At 41.1% G+C, this 18,557-nt stretch overlaps 1 protein-coding gene across 4 annotated transcripts in view; it reads left to right on the plus strand.

The window, feature by feature from the left end:
- Window positions 1-2,636: 2,636 nt before the first annotated feature.
- NNT (nicotinamide nucleotide transhydrogenase) overlaps window positions 2,637-18,557 on the plus strand; it is a 44,285-nt gene continuing 28,364 nt past the window's right edge. Inside the window, exons 1-8 of one of the 4 annotated variants that reach the window (XM_040542085.1) lie at window positions 2,637-2,792; window positions 3,630-3,827; window positions 12,206-12,435; window positions 13,589-13,806; window positions 14,471-14,558; window positions 15,281-15,369; window positions 16,927-17,114; window positions 17,330-17,463. In XM_040542085.1, coding sequence (XP_040398019.1) covers window positions 3,677-3,827; window positions 12,206-12,435; window positions 13,589-13,806; window positions 14,471-14,558; window positions 15,281-15,369; window positions 16,927-17,114; window positions 17,330-17,463 — 1,098 coding nt within the window. In that variant the 5' untranslated portion in view covers window positions 2,637-2,792; window positions 3,630-3,676. Of the gene's footprint in view, window positions 2,793-2,977; window positions 3,114-3,629; window positions 3,828-12,205; window positions 12,436-13,588; window positions 13,807-14,470; window positions 14,559-15,280; window positions 15,370-16,926; window positions 17,115-17,329; window positions 17,464-18,557 lie in introns of those variants that run through there. The other 3 variants (XM_040542086.1, XM_040542087.1, XM_040542084.1) reach the window with 3 other exon arrangements.

Here is an 18,557-nt window from a genome sequence, read left to right on the forward strand (position 1 = left end):
GCGCGGCGCTCCGCCGCTTCACGTGCGGTACGGTGCCTGCCCCGCGCCGGCGGCTGTTCTACCCCCAAAAAGGGGCACAAACTGCGAGCTAAACCGCGGTGTAAATGTAATCCCACGGTTAAGCCTCCCTTGAGACAATGTTACCGCAGTTAGGCGTACTTAAAAAACCACCAACCCTACTGGTTGGTCAGTGATAACATATTTTCAAGTGATAATGTATTTTCACGTACAATCTATACACGAAATTTCTTATTAAACGCTCACATATAAAGCCCTCCACACTAACATAAACCTACAATAGGAGACTGCCCATTTTGCTGATCTCTCATTAGCCTCAAACGATTCAACTCACACCTCCATTCGCAACTTAATTCACCATTTTTGTTCTGCCCTGGCAGTCCTGCTCTCCTTGCTTTGCGAAATCCAGAGCCCAACCTGCTTTCACACTCGGGAAGGGTGCACCTCAGCTGACCGCGCCGGTGATATTTGTGGTTTATCTCCCAGAACAGCCTGGCCTGTGCTGACCTTTCCACCTGTTATTTCCAAAGCCCAAGCCAAACGCTTGTGTGTTGTTGGCTCAAACTCCGTTGATGACTCATGAGAGGATGAAAAATAGGCAAGTGTGTATGAAACGCTGCACGAAATCGGAAGTGCTGTCCTGCATTTTTTTAAAAATATGACTATTGTAAAACTTTATAAATGCTGTTCCTGCTTATTATTACATTTTACTATTTTAAAATTACTAATGGAGGATATAGAATACAACATATAGTGTTGATTTTTTATATTCCTGAGGCATGTAATGGACTGACTCTTAGTTAGACAAAGCTGGCCAGATTATAAAGGTGACACAGAATTAATTGGACTCATGGGAAAACTATTCCTATGCACCTACTGCTGAAAGTGAAGATTGGTAAACTAAATAATCTAAACTGCACAACTGAAATGAGAGCAAGTATAGGAGACTAAAGAGTTTTCAGAAAAGACTTCACTTGTGTAAGTAATTATTAAAACTAGATTTGAGCAGTATTATCAAACCTTTGAAGATCACAAAGAAGCTACTAAAATAACAAAATTAAAAAATTAATATATTTTTATATTATTCCAGTCCTGGTTTTAAAGTCTATATTGTGACCTCTGGTTGCATTTGTAAACTTTTTGTAAAACTATTTGTAAACTGTCTTACCATGACGAGAATTAAAAGCTTAAATCAACATGAAAAAGGAAGTAGAGATTCTCAATCATTGGTTAAGGATGCAGAGGCTCTAAGAAAATCATCAGGATATCCTGCGACCACTTTTTGAGACATCGATCTTTCAAAAAAGCATATCTCTTTTTCAACGTATATACCTATGATGAATTAAATGCCTCAGGTTATCATTATTATGCCAGACAACATTTCATTTTTGGTCATAAATGTGAGTTCTTTCCAATTAGCAGACCTTCTATATTATTTTAATATAGTGACTGTTTGCAACTACTTATGGTGTGGAGTGGAGTGTAATCCCAGATCCATCTTTTTACTACAGATGCGCAACTGAAGTTTGCAAGAGAATAGTTGTTTGTGACTGGGAGACCAATTTCTCCTTCCCAATGTAGACACCAAAAAAAAAAAAAGTATTTTCAGGTGATTAAATCAAAAAAATCACAATCCCCAAATATTACCTGCAATACTCAATCCCTTTAGACAATGCTTAAAGTTCTCCTTACAACGTTCTGGCCTGAGGAACTGAAGTCCTGTGGGTTACTTCAACGCTTGAGAACAACAAGCTGAAAACCTGACATACCCAGGCTAGCAAGATATATCCTACTAGATTAAAACTTTCAACAAGTGCAGTTATGGCCACTTATAAATATCCACTAGAGGAGTTACCTGCTTTGTCCTAAGCAGGTTACCTAACAGCCAGAAATTTAATTCAGAAGCAATCCTGCACAGACCTGCAGTGCTTGGTGCTGGGAAACCACAAAATGCAACTTCATCACTATTCAGAACGCAAGCATTTTTTTTTTTTTAAAGGTGACAACATGTTTCTACCTCGGGAGAAGAAGGGAGGAGTGACTGCTGCTGTGTTTTAAAACTGAATATACTTTAATAATTAAAAATATAGTGTTACCTTTATATTTACATCAATATATCTATATATTTAATTCATATTGTTACATCTATAATGTATATTAATATATTTAATTTATATTTAATATATTTATATTAATGAGGTATGTTGCTGCACCAGTTTTCGGAGCCCCAAACACAAAGGACACAGCAGCACATGGGCTGAACTCCGAGCTGAATCCTTCTCACAAATGCATTTAAAAATGGTTGTCTCCTGAACAACCAGCGCTCGGTATCCTCTTATCCACTCTCGGAGCCTCACGCTTTCATTGCCTAACTTCACTTCCAGCCGTAATTCACCGCCTGACACCACGGGACGGCCTGGGGGAGCGCTCTGCACGGAGCCGCACAGCCGTAAATTAACTCGAGCCTAATTCCACACCTTGCAGTTACAAATTGCACCAACAACCTCCGCACCGGCAGCCGAGCGTGAGGCTCCCGTCCGCCCTCCCGGTGCTTTTCAGCGATACACCGCACCCAGAGGCCTCCCCTTCCCCAACCCGACCGCGCACCGCTCCCCTTACGACGGGCCGCCCCTTCCGCCATGGCGGCGGCGGCGGCAGCCGGGACCCCCACCCCCCGGTCCCCTCCCCGCTCCGCCCCCGTCCCGGCCCCGCCGCCTCGCCTCGCCTCAAGGTCGGTCAGTGCCGCGGCGGGGCCGGCGCCGGCGGCACAGCCGGTGGGTGCGGTGGGGACGGGACGGGACGGGACGGGACCGGACCGGACCGGACCGGGGGAAGGGGGCTCGGGGTGAGAGCGGGGGGCCAGCCCTGCGCTGCCCTACCCGCGGTGGGGAGCTGGGGGAGCCGCGTTGTGCTGGGGGGACGGTGGCGGAGCGGCCGCTGGGGAGGGGAGGGAAAGGACGGGGAGGGAGGGGAAAGGGCGGCGGCGGCCGCCGGTCCCGGCTGAGGGAGTCGGGGAGAGGAAGGGGAAGGCAGCGCGGCTCCGCCGGGCGCCATGGCCGCCGGGCGTTGTGGCGGGGGCGAGCGGCCTGCCCAAGGTCAGCGGGGCGGCGGGCTATAAATAGCGGCGGGGCCGCTGCTTTGCCAGCCCCGGCACGGCGGGACGGGACGGGACCGGACCGGACCGGACCTCATCGCCTTACCTTGCTGCCTCCTTCCCTCCGCACGGGCGGGCGAGGAGCCCTTTTCCCCCTTGGCCACCTGCAGGAGGGGGAGGCCCGGCCCTGCCCTGCCCGCACCCCGGGGTGCCCTCACTGACCACTGTCGGGAGCCCTGTCAGGGCCGTGGGTCGCCCCCCAGGTTCCCAGGGGAGCTGCGGGGTGTTGGAGCTGCTCGTGGGGAGCCACGGTTCCCTCTCCTTTGTTTAATTTCATAGCTTTGCTCAGCCGCCCTGCTTTGACAAACAGTGTGTTTTGCCCTCTAGCTGGGGTGAAAAGGTAGGGAGAAATGATCTGTGCCTGGCTGGTGGCAGTCACATAGGCCCAGGCTGCCGAGTTTACATACCTCCTGTCTGATGTCATTAATAATCGTTGCTCTGTTTTTCACACGCGCAGCAGGGATTCCATACGTGGCAAGGAGTCTGCTCGGAGGTCTGGGCGAAATGACGAGCCTCCTGCGTATTGCTGTTAGTGGGTGCTCCACTCCTGTTTTTGGCAATGTCTTACCACCTAAGGTGCATTCTGCAAAGATGCCATGTTTGCGAATGTTTAGAACTCACCAGGTACTCTGGTCTCAGGCAACTCCAAAGCCAGGTAAATTGATTAAACTGTTGTAAATAATCTCTTATTTTAACATAAAAAGATAGCTTGATTTTTTTTTTTTTTTCTTTCGAATAGGCTAGTACAGTCTTATATGGTCTATTTTACAGTCTTAAAAAAGAACACCCTTAAATCATACCTGTAGCTTACTTTAGTAAATTGAAGTTGATGAAAGAAATAATAAACTAGCAATTTTATGCTAGTTTACAGAGCTTATGTAGAAGGTATTTGTCTTTGTTATGAATAATGTGGATCCAAATACTCTTTACAGGTGGGTGGTCAGAACTGCTGCTGATGCTTATTTTGCTTGAGGGTAGTACTTAAATGCTTTTCTTAGCTAAAAGCCTGAGTTCCCCCTGAATTTTGCTTTGTGTGCATGCAGTGGAAAATACTTTCCTCACAAAGAGAGTATCTGAAAGCATGATTGTATCTGGATGTAGTTATTCTGTGTAAAAAAAAAAAAAAAAAAAAAAAAAAAAGAAAAAAAGTACATGTGATGCACGGTAGGTGCCACATTAGTAGATCTTTTGGAGGTCTAGAAAAGCATCAGTGTTTGTGAACAGAAATGTCTGAGAAAACACAGCACATAACATATAACTTAGAAACACCTTTACCGTGTGGAATTTCTGTCAAACTGCATTAGTGGCTGGTGCGTTTTGGGGTCCTTTCAAGTCAATGACATGGTGTTTGGGGATTCTGAAGAAATGTGGTGGGAGAAGAGCGTTGTTTGTTTATTCTGACAACTTCTGATAATCTGTATCACATGACTTTTTACCAAAATTGCATGGAGAAATTTCTTTGAATTTCAGAGTCTTCTTTTTTGAATTTCTTTGACTGACAGCCCAGGGAGCTGGGTTCTGTGAAAACTGATCAGGGCATTGTTTTGATATCCCATGATTTTTTTTTCCCAATTTTTTCTCCCATATTTATTATCTGAATGAAAGAGACATCTAACTGTCTGGATATTGCAAATTATCCTTTGGTTGAGCATGTTAACCTGGGATATAGGAAACTAGGTTCAAAGTTCGTTCTCAAATATCCCAGGTAAGGGCTCTTGTTGTTTGGATTTGTAATCAATTCTTGTGTTTGGCTTTGACTGCAAATTTGATCATGAAACCGAAGGATCTCTTCTGTTTTTTTCAAAATCACTATGTCTGTATATATATTTTTTTACTTGTTTTTATGAATTGATGTTCATAAACTTTTCCACAGGAAGGGATAAGTCTTGTTAGCATAATATGTTTAAGCATTCAGTGCTGTCCTTTCCACCCTCATGTGGAAGCCTTTGTTTAAGGGAGAGTAGTATTTATATTCATGCAATATAGTTGTTTAATACTGAGAATTATTAAGTTTCATAAGTCTTCTGGTTGATAATTAAGCTGTCCTTATGGCTCATTTTGGTAACATGAGATTTGTCATTCAGCAGAGGACAAATCAAGGATAAAGCAGTAATTGAGGGACAAATCAGTAACAGTAGTGCTGCCTATGTATACTTATTTACGTGCTTTTGAATCAAAATTCAACAGCGTATAAAATAACTACATTTTATTCTTAGTTTTAGGAAATTGTTTGCTTAAAGTGATGCTTGGTGAAATCATCGTAAGATTAAGAAAAATAAGTTTTGGGAAAAGACTAGTGATGCTGTGTTTCTTCGTAAGCCTGTAGTTATTACTTCCACGATCTCAAATAAGCTTTCATTTAGTCCATGATGTCTTAAGTACAGGAATAACAGTTCCCTGCACAGTGAAGAGATTTGGAGTCAGTTGAAAAGTAAACTTGGAGGATGGATACGTTTCTTACAGCTGTTTATGTTGCTGCTATTTTTTTCCTTTCTTAAAATCACAGGTATTTTCATACAGGAATAAACAAGTATTCCAATGGTCTATTTCAACCAGTTGCCAACATCAGGTTCTTCAGAAAAAGATGCAAAACTTTTCCTAGACCCTGCTAATGGGTGCTTACAGAGTGACCAACTGAAGTTTCTTATTATGCATCCAGATTGGCTTGTCCACAAATATATGACTTTCAACCCCCTCTACCTTGGGATTTGTAATGTTCTTTCTGTTTTTGTTCTTTCCTATTTTTTTCTAAATCTTGCAAGACTTTAAACCTATAACAGTTCATTGACGATTAATTTTATAGCTAATCTGTACGTTATTCATAAACTGTATACCTCTTCTCTCTTCTCTTCTCATGTAAAGGCAAGGCTCAGGTGTTTGTTTAATCTTCTTTATCATTCTTCTTCTTTTTTTTTTTTTTTGCCTACATCATATTGCTGTTCTGCTGAATTTGTCCTCATCTTCAGAACAGGTGAGATGGTTTGTTTAAAGCTATTGTTAGAGTAATTTAGCAGTTAGGAAGGTTTCATATCCTGTTTTCTCATTCCAGAAAATGTAGCTTATTTCTCCCTTCCGTTTTGTCTCAGTCAGTCAGTGATATTTGCTGATTCTGCTTTGCTACAGGGTACTTCATGAAATCAGGTTAAGCAGATAAATGTATTTTTCTCATTTTTTTTTCTGCATAAAATATGCTGGGTTTTCTTGATAGCTTTAATTTCGGATCTTCTTTAAATACCCAATTTGTGAATGGAAGTTAAGTGGAAAAGATTGCTTTTATAATACTTCTTAATTGTTTGATTTCTGAAGCTTGGAGATCTAGATTACCTGCGTGTATTGTGTTTACCTGAAGTTCAAGACTGTGCTTTCCACTTTTCTTCTTACACCGTGCAGATTATATTAAGGGGGGTGAGAAAGCATAATAATAGGTGTCTTACTTAAAATTACAGTATTCTCATTTTTTCTAAATTCGAATTTACACGTTTAATGCTAAGATTCTAAGGTCTGTGAAATTTGATGATTCTACTTTTGATAGTGGCAAAATCCTTTTTGTGTTGATTCTTTATATCAGAAAAAGTACTGTGCATCTCTTACTGGATGAACAGCACATTTGAAGTCTTCATGTGACTCATAGTGGTCAAGGTATGTGTAAATTGGTCTGTGTTTGAGAAATGTTCTTGATGTCATAAAGCAGTAAGTTACTAAAACATAGGCCAGGCACTTCATAAAGAGATTATCTTGCATGGAGGCCTAAAAATGCAACTTGGAAGCTTCACTCATGCAGTTTTAAACCCAAGACAAAGTTAGCAGATGTGCTTTCTCAAGTTAAAAACTAAATCAGGGTTCCAGTTTTATAATTGAAACTGCTGGATTCAACAAACCAGATCTGTGTTAATAGTTTAGCTTCCTTCAAACCTAGTATTCATTGTATCCTCTCTTGAAGTTTCAACATAGATCTTTACTTTGCAGTTGTAGACATTTTTGTGTTCAGTGTGCTCCGTTTTTGTGTTCAGTGATATGATAGCTCAGGGTAGTGTCCTTAAAAAAGTGTCTTTTAACTGGTCTGGGTAAAGGCTGTCAAACTGACACCTGTTAGCTTCACTTTTCACTTGAATTCTGGTTGCTAGATATTTGGCAGTGGGACAGAGGAGAAAAGGGGATAGATCAACGAGACTTGCTGAATGTTCTTCTTGGATTTGATTTCCCAAAGCATTGGAGAAGGACATAGTCCTCAGTGTTGGTCTCCAGTCATTCTGCTTAGTAGAGGCGGTACAAATCCTTTCTGTATTAAAACAAACAAACAAACACTTTACATGTTTTTATTGCATGAAACAATAATGTGAAAGAAGGAAATGAGAAAACATGTTCGGCACATAGTACATATTCATGTCCTGTCCTTTGTAGCTGTTACCTCTTCTGCTCTGGCATTCCACACAAAAGCAAGTGAAAAAAATAAGTCAGTATCATTTTTCATAAGAACTTGGGCCTTAGCAGATAGAAATATATTCTAGTATATATTTCATCAATTTCATCAATTTCAATATATTTCGAGTGTCTGTGCACCTTTAAATTTGCAGCCATCATTCTATTCCCTGTATGTGCTCTAATTCATTCCTTCCTCTCTCTGTATTTGTCCACTGCAAAAAACTTCCAAAAGGAGAATGCAAATGTGTAGCACCCTAGTTTTTATTTTCTCAGTGCTTCTTGAAAAGCTTTTTGCCTCCAGTCCTGGAGATACTTCTTTCCTGAAATTATGGCTCATCTCTCACTCTAACAAATTTTAGTCATTTTGGTTTCATTTATGCTTTTAAAAGACAACAGAGTTCATTTCCATTGAGTTGATTTCGTGAAAGTCATAAACATAAGTGATAAGGATGCACTTAGTTGCACAGCGCTGTTTAGATGCGTGTGCTGGTGAAGCAAATCTTTGCCAGGCATTGTTGTCTCTGTGAGTCTGTTGTTTCAGATGTGCATTCTTGTACTTGTTACTACTTTTCCTTTATAGCATTTTTTTAAATTGATTTTTGCCTTAAAAAACTTTAAATGTTCTCCAACATAATAAATATCACAACACTTGTCTTACAGTTTTATTAGTTTAAATTAAAGAAAAAGCTAAAATAAAAAGTAATAATAATAAGTAGTTCTTTGATTATCTTTCTTGCTGCCTTCTTATTGGTTGTGTTTAATTTAGTTATTTTTCTAATGGATGAGACAAGTACAGGTAGATATTTAAGTACCAGCTCTTAGCAACTCTTTCTACTGTATTTTCAATCAAATTACTATCAAATTGATAGTATCTTGAGAGTTGTTGATCTAAAAATTTCAGATGTTCAGCTTTAAGCACAGTGCAGTCCCAGTTTTATTTCATAGATAGGTTTAGATTTAAAAATATCAAAATAATTAATTTCCTTAAAGTTCTTATAGTATGATATGACTTTGGTTTTGTTTTACTTGTTTCTATCACAGTCAAACAAAAAGTGAAAAGGAGGCCTTCCTAAAATGTGCAACACTTTCCTAGTCTGGCACAGTTTTTATAGCAAAATGCAGAGTATTGGTGGCCAATTAAAAATCAGATTTACAATTTAAAATAAGGCTATCACCCTCTTTTGTTTGCTTTTTGTTGTTGTTTGTTTGCTTGACCTTTAATATGAGTAACTGCTTAGGTGGCTCAAGCTATTTTTCAAGGACACATATGCAGTGTAGGCCTTTCATATAAATGTCAGAATCCAGATTTAAATTCTGCATACACATCAGTGAAAGCTGTTGCAGAACTGGGCCTGTGTGCATGCTGTCTAGCAATGTGGCAGTGTGATGTATGATTGTTCTGCCTGAGACTGTATTTATAAATGTATTTAAACACTTGATTGGATCAGAGTTTAACTGTCAGACTGAAGGACTACAAAGAACAAAGTTAGATGTTTGTAACTTGAAACATTAAGTTTGAGAGAAGGACTTGGGGATGTTGGCTGATGAGAAGATCAATGTGAGCCCATGTGCTCTTGCAGCCCAGAAGGCCAACTGCGTCCTGGGCTGCACCAACAGAGGGGTGGGCAGCAGGTGGAGGGAGGGGATTTGTGCCCCTCTGCTCTGCCCTTGTGAGGCCCCACCTGGAGTGCTGCGTCCAGGGCTGGGGCCCCCAGCACAAGAAGGATGTGGGGCTGTTAGAGCAGGTCAAGAAGAGAGTCATGAGGATGGTCAGAGGGCTGGGGCACCTCTCCTGTGTAGACAGGCTGAGGGAGCTGGGGTTGTTCAGCCTGGAGAAGAGAAGGCTCTGGGGAGTCATTACGGAGGTGTTCTGGTACCTAAAGGGGACCTACAGGAAAGCTGGGAGGAACTCTTTGTCAGGGAGTGGAGTGATGGGATGGGGGAATGGCTTTAAACTAAAAAAGGATAGATTTAGATTAGGCGTTAGGAAAAAGTTCTTTACTCAGAGAGTGGTGAGGCCCTGGCACAGGCTGCCCGGAAAAGCTGTGGATGCCCCATCCCTGGAAGTGCTCAAGGCCAGGCTGGATGGGGCTTTGGGCAACCTGGGCTAGTGTAAGGTGTGGGATGTTGGAACTGGGTAATCTTTAAGGTCCCTTCTAACCCAAACCATTCTATGGTTCAAAGCTAAAACTGGCAAATTGAAGCTTCTGTGGTTTCCTGGTGTTATTTAATAGAACTTGGAAGAACTTCAGGTAAGGAGATAAAATTAAAGAGAGGTATAATTAAACAAACCAGTAGCCCGATATTTCATTATTCTTCAACTACTTCAAAAAACTGTCATTTTTTCATTTCCTCTAGCAACCTTTAGAGCTGTATATTAATGTAATTGTGCCCCTCAATGTGCTTTTGTGGTATGTTTTTTACATTCATTAGTGGTGACCTAGGACAACTGTAATATGGTTTTGATAGACATTTAGAACTGATATTTAGAACTGAATACTGGTTGTTCTCTGGATACCCAGTGCCCTGAGCTGGTGGAAGGGGATGGGGAGCAGGATGTGGCCTTCGCTATTCATGAGGAAATGGTTGGCGACCTGCTACGGAGCTTGGATGTGCACAAGTCGATGGGGCTGGATGGGATGCACCCGAGGGTACTGAAAGAACTGGCGGAGGAGCTGGCCGAGCCGCTTTCCATCATTTATCGGCAGTCCTGGCTATCGGGGGAGGTCCCAGTTGACTGGCGGCTAGCCAATGTGACGCCCATCTATAAGAAGGGCTGGAGGGCAGACCCGGGGAACTATAGGCCTGTCAGTTTGACCTCAGTGCCAGGAAAGCTCATGGAGCAGATTATCTTGAGGGTCATCATGCGGCACTTGCAGGGCAAGCAGGCGATCAGGCCCAGTCAGCATGGGTTTATGAAAGGCAGGTCCTGCTTGACGAACCCGATCTCCTTCTATGACAAAGTTATGCGCTTGGTGAATGAGGGAAAGGCTGTGGATGTGGTTTACCTTGACCTCAGTAAGGCTTTTGACACTGTTCCCCACAACATTCTCCTCAGGAAACTGGCTGCTCAGGGCTTGGACTGGCGTACGCTTCGCTGGGTTAGAAACTGGCTGGATAGCCGGGCCCAAAGAGTTGTGGTGAATGGAGTCAAATCTGGTTGGAGGCTGGTCACTAGTGGAGTCCCCCAGGGCTTGGTACTGGGGCCGGTCCTCTTTAATATCTTTATCGATGATCTGGATGAGGGCGTCCAGTGCACCCTCAGTAAGTTTGCAGACGACACCAAGTTAGGTGCGTGTGTCGATCTGCTCGAGGGCAGGAAGGCTCTGCAGGAGGATCTGGATAGGCTGGAGCGATGGGCTGAGGCCAACTGTATGAAGTTCAACAAGGCCAAGTGCCGGGTCCTGCACCTGGGGCGCAACAACCCCAAGCAGAGCTACAGGTTGGGAGATGAGTGGCTGGAAAGCTGCCTGGCAGAGAAGGACCTGGGAGTATTGGTTGATAGTCGGCTGAATATGAGCCAGCAGTGTGCTCAGGTGGCCAAGAAGGCCAACAGCATCCTGGCTTGCTTAAGAAACAGTGTGGCCAGCAGGTCTAGGGAGGTGATTGTCCCCCTGGACTCGGCTCTGGTGAGGCCGCACCTTGGGTACTGTGTTCAGTTTTGGGCCCCTCGCTACAGGAAGGACATGGACGTGCTCGAGCGAGTCCAGAGAAGGGCGACCAAGCTGGTGAGGGGTCTGGAGAACAAGTCTTACGAGGAGCGGCTGAGGGAGCTGGGCTTGTTCAGCCTGGAGAAGAGGAGGCTCAGGGGCGACCTTATCGCTCTCTACAGTTACCTTAAAGGAGGCTGTAGAGAGGTGGGGGTTGGTCTGTTCTCCCACGTGCCTGGTGACAGGACGAGGGGGAATGGGCGAAAGTTGCGACAGGGGAGTTTTAGGTTGGATGTTAGGAAGTACTTCTTTACCGAAAGGGTTATTAAGCATTGGAACGGGCTGCCCAGGGAGGTGGTGGAGTCACCATCCCTGGAGGTCTTTAAAAGACGTTTAGATGTAGAGCTTAGCGATATGGTTTAGTGGAGTACTTAGTGTTAGGTCGGAGGTTGGACTCGATGATCTCGAGGTCTCTTCCAACCTAGAAATCCGTGTCTGTGTCTGATGTTTATTTAAAACACAGTTCTGCTACTAAAACTCATTTGTGTATTTCTTCATAGTAAAGTTAAAGTGACTAGAGAGGGATTTAAATTCATCTTACACCAGACTGAATGTGTTATCACCAGAATACCTTATATTGTATATTTGTTATTCTGATTTATACAACCAGAGTTGTATGAAATCAGATGTGTATGAACTGCAGTAAACCCTTGTTAGTGCTTGCGTGGATGATTGTGCTTCTCTGCTGATACCTGAGAGAACAGGGACATTTAGAAAGATGGCATAATTTGAAGAAATGTAAACTGCACTGCTAGAAACAGTAATTCTTCCCTTTCCCTGAAGAGAATCATTAAATGTGACATGTGCATGTCTCTGTACAACACTGAGGAGTATTAATATAAATTCAATAATCTTCAGTGCAGCTAATGCTATCTTATCTTATCTTATCTTATTCCTACAGGAATTCCTTATAAACAGCTGACTGTAGGTGTCCCCAAGGAGATATTTGAGAATGAGAAGAGAGTGGCTCTATCACCGGCTGGAGTTCAAGCCTTGGTTAAGCAAGGCTTCAATGTTGTGGTGGAATCTGGTGCTGGAGAAGCCTCCAAATTTTCTGATGACCATTACAGAGAAGTTGGAGCAAAGATCCAGGGGACCAAGGAAGTCCTGGCTTCTGATTTGGTTGTCAAAGTAATTGCTTTATTTATATATTTGTCTTACATTCTTTTTGGAGAAACACATAGGTCAAATTTTTCCAGTAGTCTGCTGAAAGTTCAGTAAAGAAGTTCCTTCTTTTTTTTTTTGTTTCATTCTAAGTTCTGATTTAATTTAGTCTTTTTATTTATAGCTCATGTGTGGAGCTATAGTATTTAACTAGCAAACAACAGCATTGAAAAATTTGAGGATAATTTCTTGTCAAGTTTTTAACTACCTTGGAGGATTTGTTTTCTAGAGAAAGGTAGACTAGTTCAGGACTCTAATCAGACGAGATCCATGCTCTAAGAAACTTCTACTCCGAGATTAGCAACGCACAACTCCAAGTTACTCTTCAGGGAGAGTTGCTTGGAATTTTGAAGGTGCGAGTTTCTAAGTTTTTTCAATCAGACATACAAAAATTGTGCAGCAACAGTGTGTTTCAAAAGTACTTGTAACTAGAGGAATTGTAATTGATCAGTGAAGACTGCTAAAAGTGAAGTTACTTGACAGCTATTAGGTTATGCTGTGTCCTGAAGGGACAGAATGGGCCTTCATGTTGATGTCGAGGCTTCCTTTAAATGTTTTCTTTTTTTTTTTTTGAAATTATTCCGTAAGGGTTGAATACAGAGTTTCTGTGAGTTAGTTTGCGAACAACCATTTTTAGTTGGTTTATTTATTTAAAAAAAAATAAAAATTAAATACAGATCAAGATGGGTATTTGCTGGGGTTCATTCTTGTAATTTCTTGCTTGTGGTAGTGCATTGCAAAACTGGTTAGCGATTCTTAGCCTGTAGAGTTTAACTGGCACCTATGTTCAGTACTCATTTTGTTTGCAAATGGCTGGTTTTGAGACAGCTGTCTGTCATGAAAGCCAGTAACTGCTGGTTAGAAGCTGTGAGATCTTTCTGAAAGTGTGACTGTTATTGCTCTGTCACCCATCTACATGGAGCTAATTCTAATACATGGACTGCATCTAATAAATGCAGTTACTCAGTTTAGTTGTGTAAACAGCCTTTGATATACTTCCTTGTGTATTTTGTGGGTGGAAATGAACAGACTGCAAGCTGTAGAAAGGAAGCAGAGTGTGCAGTGATTTATTTCCACTGATTAATATGGAAACTTCTTTCTTACTTCTTCCTTTCTTCAGGTGAGGGCTCCTATACATAACCCGGCTCTAGGTGTACATGAAGCAGACCTTTTCAAGACACCGGCTACCCTGATTAGTTTTATCTACCCAGCACAAAATCCAGACCTTCTGAAAAAACTTGCAGAAAAAAAAACTACTGTCCTGGCTATGGATCAGGTTCCACGGGTCACCATTGCTCAGGGATATGATGCACTTAGCTCCATGGCCAACATTGCTGGGTATGAAACTTATTTTTTTTTTATTAATAAGAGACATAATTGCATAGTAATCTGCATTTTCAGATAGCTGCTGTGATGTTAACATGGTGTCCAGTCACCCGTTCCAGGAAGGCTATGAAAGCAGATGGGTAAAAGAAATAAAGTTGAGCACCTTGCCCTAAGGTATATAAATCTGAAGAGTTAGCTGTTCTTTTTTATTTATTTATTTTTCCTGAATGTGTGCTTGCTTGTCTGAGTGAGCTTACTACAAAATTACTCTGGGTTTTGCAAATGCGTGTATGTGGTTCCTTCCCTAATGAACCTTGGGTTGTAGCCTTTGAAAGTAGCTTCAAAGACAACACTTAACATTTGGCAAGTTACGTATTTATTATTCATTGAAAATTTTATTTGAGAGTGAATAGTTGTTGACATCCAGTATTCTGCAGTCCAAAAGTCCTCTCTGAAAATGCAATGCATGATCGTTTTTCTTTTTTTTTTTTTTAAAAAAAAGGGCAATAAATATGAGCAAAGATGGAAAGACTTAAACTTGGGCCCAAGAGTAAAATAGTAAACTTGTTTCGTCTTGTGTATGCTATAGTCAAATGTGCATATTTTTGATGGCTGTCATGAATGGAATTGTGCTGAGCCAGGGAAAATACTGAATGTTTTCTTCCTTGCTTGACAGCTACAAGGCTGTTGTACTGGCAGCAAATCACTTTGGTCGGTTTTTCACGGGTCAGATCACAGCTGCTGGTAAAGTTCCTCCGGCCAAGGTAAGTGCAATTAAGCAGATACTGTGCCAGGGGAATATGTGAGTTCCTGATCACAGTTAACCACTGCTGAAAACTGTGTTCGAGGCTTTTTTCCCTTCTTTGTGGATAGTTCTATAGACTTCAGAAATATGTATTAGTATTCCCATATGGATTTTTGTTAACTACTTATAGTGTTTTCTTGGGGGGGAAGAATAAAGTAATTGGAGTTTTAAGTTTGCTTAGTTTTAAACTTCAGACTAGATATACATGGATGTTTTTATCTATCTATCTATCTATATATTTTTTTTTTTCCAGGGTGGAAGGCAAGGACGCAGTTAGGAAAAGTCAGAGATGCAGGGATTTCTGATGTGTTGAAGGCTGTGCTTGAAGGGGTTGCTTTGCTTGAAGGAATTGCATGCAGTTGGATTAGGATGAAGAAAAATGAAAGTAAAGATTAAAAAAAAACAGTGAGAGAGAAATTAAGGGGAAAACCCATATCTGCTTCCATAAACTATTAGCTACAGATGAGTTGACTCTCAGATAAATGAAATTAAGAGCTTTTAAACTGTTACTTTTATAGGGCAATTTCAGTCATTCTGGGTTCTGTGTCCTATGTTAACTCATTTAAATGACTGTTTATAGTGAGGTTTATCTGCTGTTGTGAAAGTGGTACAATGTTGCTGTTCATCTAATCAGCTCTACTTTTAGCTTATGCTCAAAGCAGGATAATGGTATCGTTCTAGGTCTTGATAATTGGAGGAGGAGTTGCTGGCCTCGCTTCTGCAGGAGCAGCGAAATCGATGGGTGCAGTGGTTCGTGGATTTGATACAAGGTGGGTGTGTGAAAAAAGAAATAGCAATCTGAAATGGTTTTCAGCTAAGGTTGTTTGCAGCAGTAGTCCAGTGAAAGCACTCTTTCTGCACTGAATCACAATTCCCTTCTTACCATTTTTTTCCTGCATTATATCTTCATTTTTTATTCCGCCCAAAATTGAAACTTTACAAAGATCTTATTAAATCATTCATAACTATATGTGTATAAAAAAAAAAAATCACTTTATGAAAATGATAAAGACAGGGCCTTTGTCCAGAATTGCGTGTGTCTGTTTTTTTGGGTTGCAGGGAAGAAGAGTAAAGAAAGAATCTCTATGCTCTCATTTATAGCTTGCTTTGATCCAGGTTTATAGCTGCATACTGTCATTCACGTCTACTCTCCTGATCCCAGAGAGAACTTCTCTAGGAACTTTTTTGAGGCAAACTTCTTTCAGTCTGCTGAAGGAAAGAAAGAGATCAAGTTATTTTATTTATGAAACTCAAGGTGAAGGAGCAGGAACTGCATCTGAAGCTGCTTTAGATGCTGATTTCTTGGGGGATCTCTTTTACGTTCAGAAGTATTACTTTGTCCAATGGCCATTTTTAGAGTAATAGACTGGGAAAATTACAGACAAACATTCTTATTGATACAGGAAATGCAAATGTGATTAAATTTTTTTCAGTTAAGTGGACTTCTTATATTTGTCCGTGGTTAATATTGTATCTACGTTAAATTACTTGTTTGTTTTTATGCAGAAGTGGCATCTAGTGCTACTTAGCTGTATCTGACATGAAAGAATAAAAATGAATATGCTCCAGATTTATGACGTGCATTATTAAAAAAACTTTCACTCTAGTTTGTTAGAAAAACTGTATGTCATAAAAAGAACAAAATCTGTTTAAAGCATTTCAAATTTTTCTTTTAATTCCAATTTTAAGCATCCCATATATTTTTATCTCATTGTATGAGAATGTTTGTGGTAAATCCTCTGCATGTTGTGAATCTTCACCTCACTGGAATTATGTTATTTACTGTGATATAATGTGATGCAACATAAATTACAGTTTTACTGTTAAAAACATAATACTGTACAAATAACTGTTAAAAACAATTCTCGCTGTGAAAGCCAGACTTACCGGTATTTCCCATTTCACAGGCTAAAGACAGGGCCACAAGCTGTGGTGTCTATTTTTCACCTACCTTAGTCATCTAAGTTAGGGCTCTAGACTTATCTAGTCAAGGCAACAGAACTGGGTGAGCAGGTGTAGTCAAAAGAGCTAAGTTCCCAGCTCTGCTTCTTGGAGCAACTCCACTGACTGTACAGGAAACCTGCCTGTAAGGCTGCCTACATTTCTTATCCGAGAGTTATCATTAGGGACCTAAAATTACTGATGCAAACACTTCTTTCACTAAACACAGAAAATTGAGGACTTCAGTTACAGTCTCCTTATTACTAGGATAAGCTTTGGATTTTGTGTCTGAAGACTGCTACTAAAAAGATCATAAAATTCATGGTGGATCGAGCTACTTCTGAAAATGCAGTATTTTCCTTCCCCCCACAATTTTCTTTCTCTAGAGCTGCAGCTCTGGAACAGTTCAAGTCTCTTGGTGCAGAGCCTTTGGAAGTAGACATAAAGGAAGCTGGAGAGGGCCAAGGTGGTTATGCTAAAGAGATGTCCAAAGAATTTATTGAAGCTGAAATGAAGCTCTTTGCCAAACAGTGCCAAGATGTTGATATTATCATCACTACAGCACTTATTCCAGGTATGTTTTACACAAAATATGCTAATTTTTCTTTTAGCTTGTGTAAGTTTGCATGTTTTGGAGCTGTGTCTTCTGTTAAAACGAAAGTGTTAGATGCTTTCTGTGTATGTACCTCATCCCTCATAAACATCTGTCTTTAAAGTGACCTTTTTTCTCCACAAACTATGTGCAGAAAAAAGCTGTATTTTTTAACTTGCTTTGTCCTGTCTTGACAGGTAAAAGAGCTCCTATCTTGTTTAAGAAAGATATGATTGAATCGATGAAGGAAGGTTCAGTTGTTGTGGATTTAGCTGCAGAAGCAGGAGGAAACATTGAAACTACAAAGCCTGGAGAATTGTATGTTCATAAGGTAAGTATTTTGGTCTGCACGTTGTTCTCAGTTTGCATGAATTCACATTCATACTTAATTTGAAGATAGGATTTTATAAATTGTATGCTGAAAACGAGTAGCCATTTTGTCTGTTTGGACTAAAGTAATCCTGTAGATTTGCATTTGGTTGAAAGTCATCTATTTGTATAATAATTTGAAGATTTTTAAAGAAACAAATACCTTTTTGTAGTATTAGTTAGGCTGGTAAGTAAGGAAGCGTTTTTTCTTAGGCTTCCAGTTCAGTGGTTTGTCTGTGCTGAGCTTCTTGGTCTACCTAAGGAGACATCAGTAGCAAGAGATTCTTTGACTTGCTCATCACCTCTCACAACTGGAGGTTATAATCCGTGTCACAGGTACAACTAAATAGGTTCAGACTGTATCAGTGTGTATTTTAGTGCAATCTCTGGCTTAGCTCAATGCAATTTAAGGTTCAAAAGGGTGTCATCTTGATATGTCATCAGCCTCGCCAACATGACTGTATCTCCCCTAGAGTATCCAAACCACTTGTTAACCAAACTAGAAGTAGCATTAAATTAAGCAATTTTGACCTGCGCTGGACTAACTACTTCGTGTTTGCTCCAGCGTTCATTGACTCAGTTGAGTGCTTGTTTTCAGTTCATAGGTTTTATTTTTGGTACATGTGAGAAATCTATTAGTGATTACTGAAATATGTTCAAAGTAGCAGATTTCCCAGGTTGTTATTTGGTAACATACACATGGAGTCCTGTGTCCAGCTCTGTGGTCTCCAGCACAGGAAGGACGTGGACCTGTTAGAATGAGTCCAGATGAGGGCCATGAGGATGATCAGAGGGCTGAAGCACCTCTCTTGTGAGGACAGGTTGAGGGAGCTGTGGTTGTTCAGTCCGGAGAAGAGGAGGCTCCGGGGAGACCTTATAGTGGCTTTCTAGTACGTAAAGGGAGCCTACAGGGAAGCTGGAGAGGGACTCTTTGTCAGGGAGTGGAGTGGTAGGACAAGGAGTGATGGTTTTAAACTAAGAAAGTGTAGATTTAGATTGGATGTTAGGAAGAAATTCTTACTTAGAGTGGTGAGGCACTGGCACAGGTTGCCCAGA

The sequence above is a fragment of the Cygnus olor genome, chromosome Z (genome assembly GCF_009769625.2).
Source record: "Cygnus olor isolate bCygOlo1 chromosome Z, bCygOlo1.pri.v2, whole genome shotgun sequence".
Taxonomy (NCBI): Eukaryota; Metazoa; Chordata; class Aves; order Anseriformes; family Anatidae; genus Cygnus; species Cygnus olor.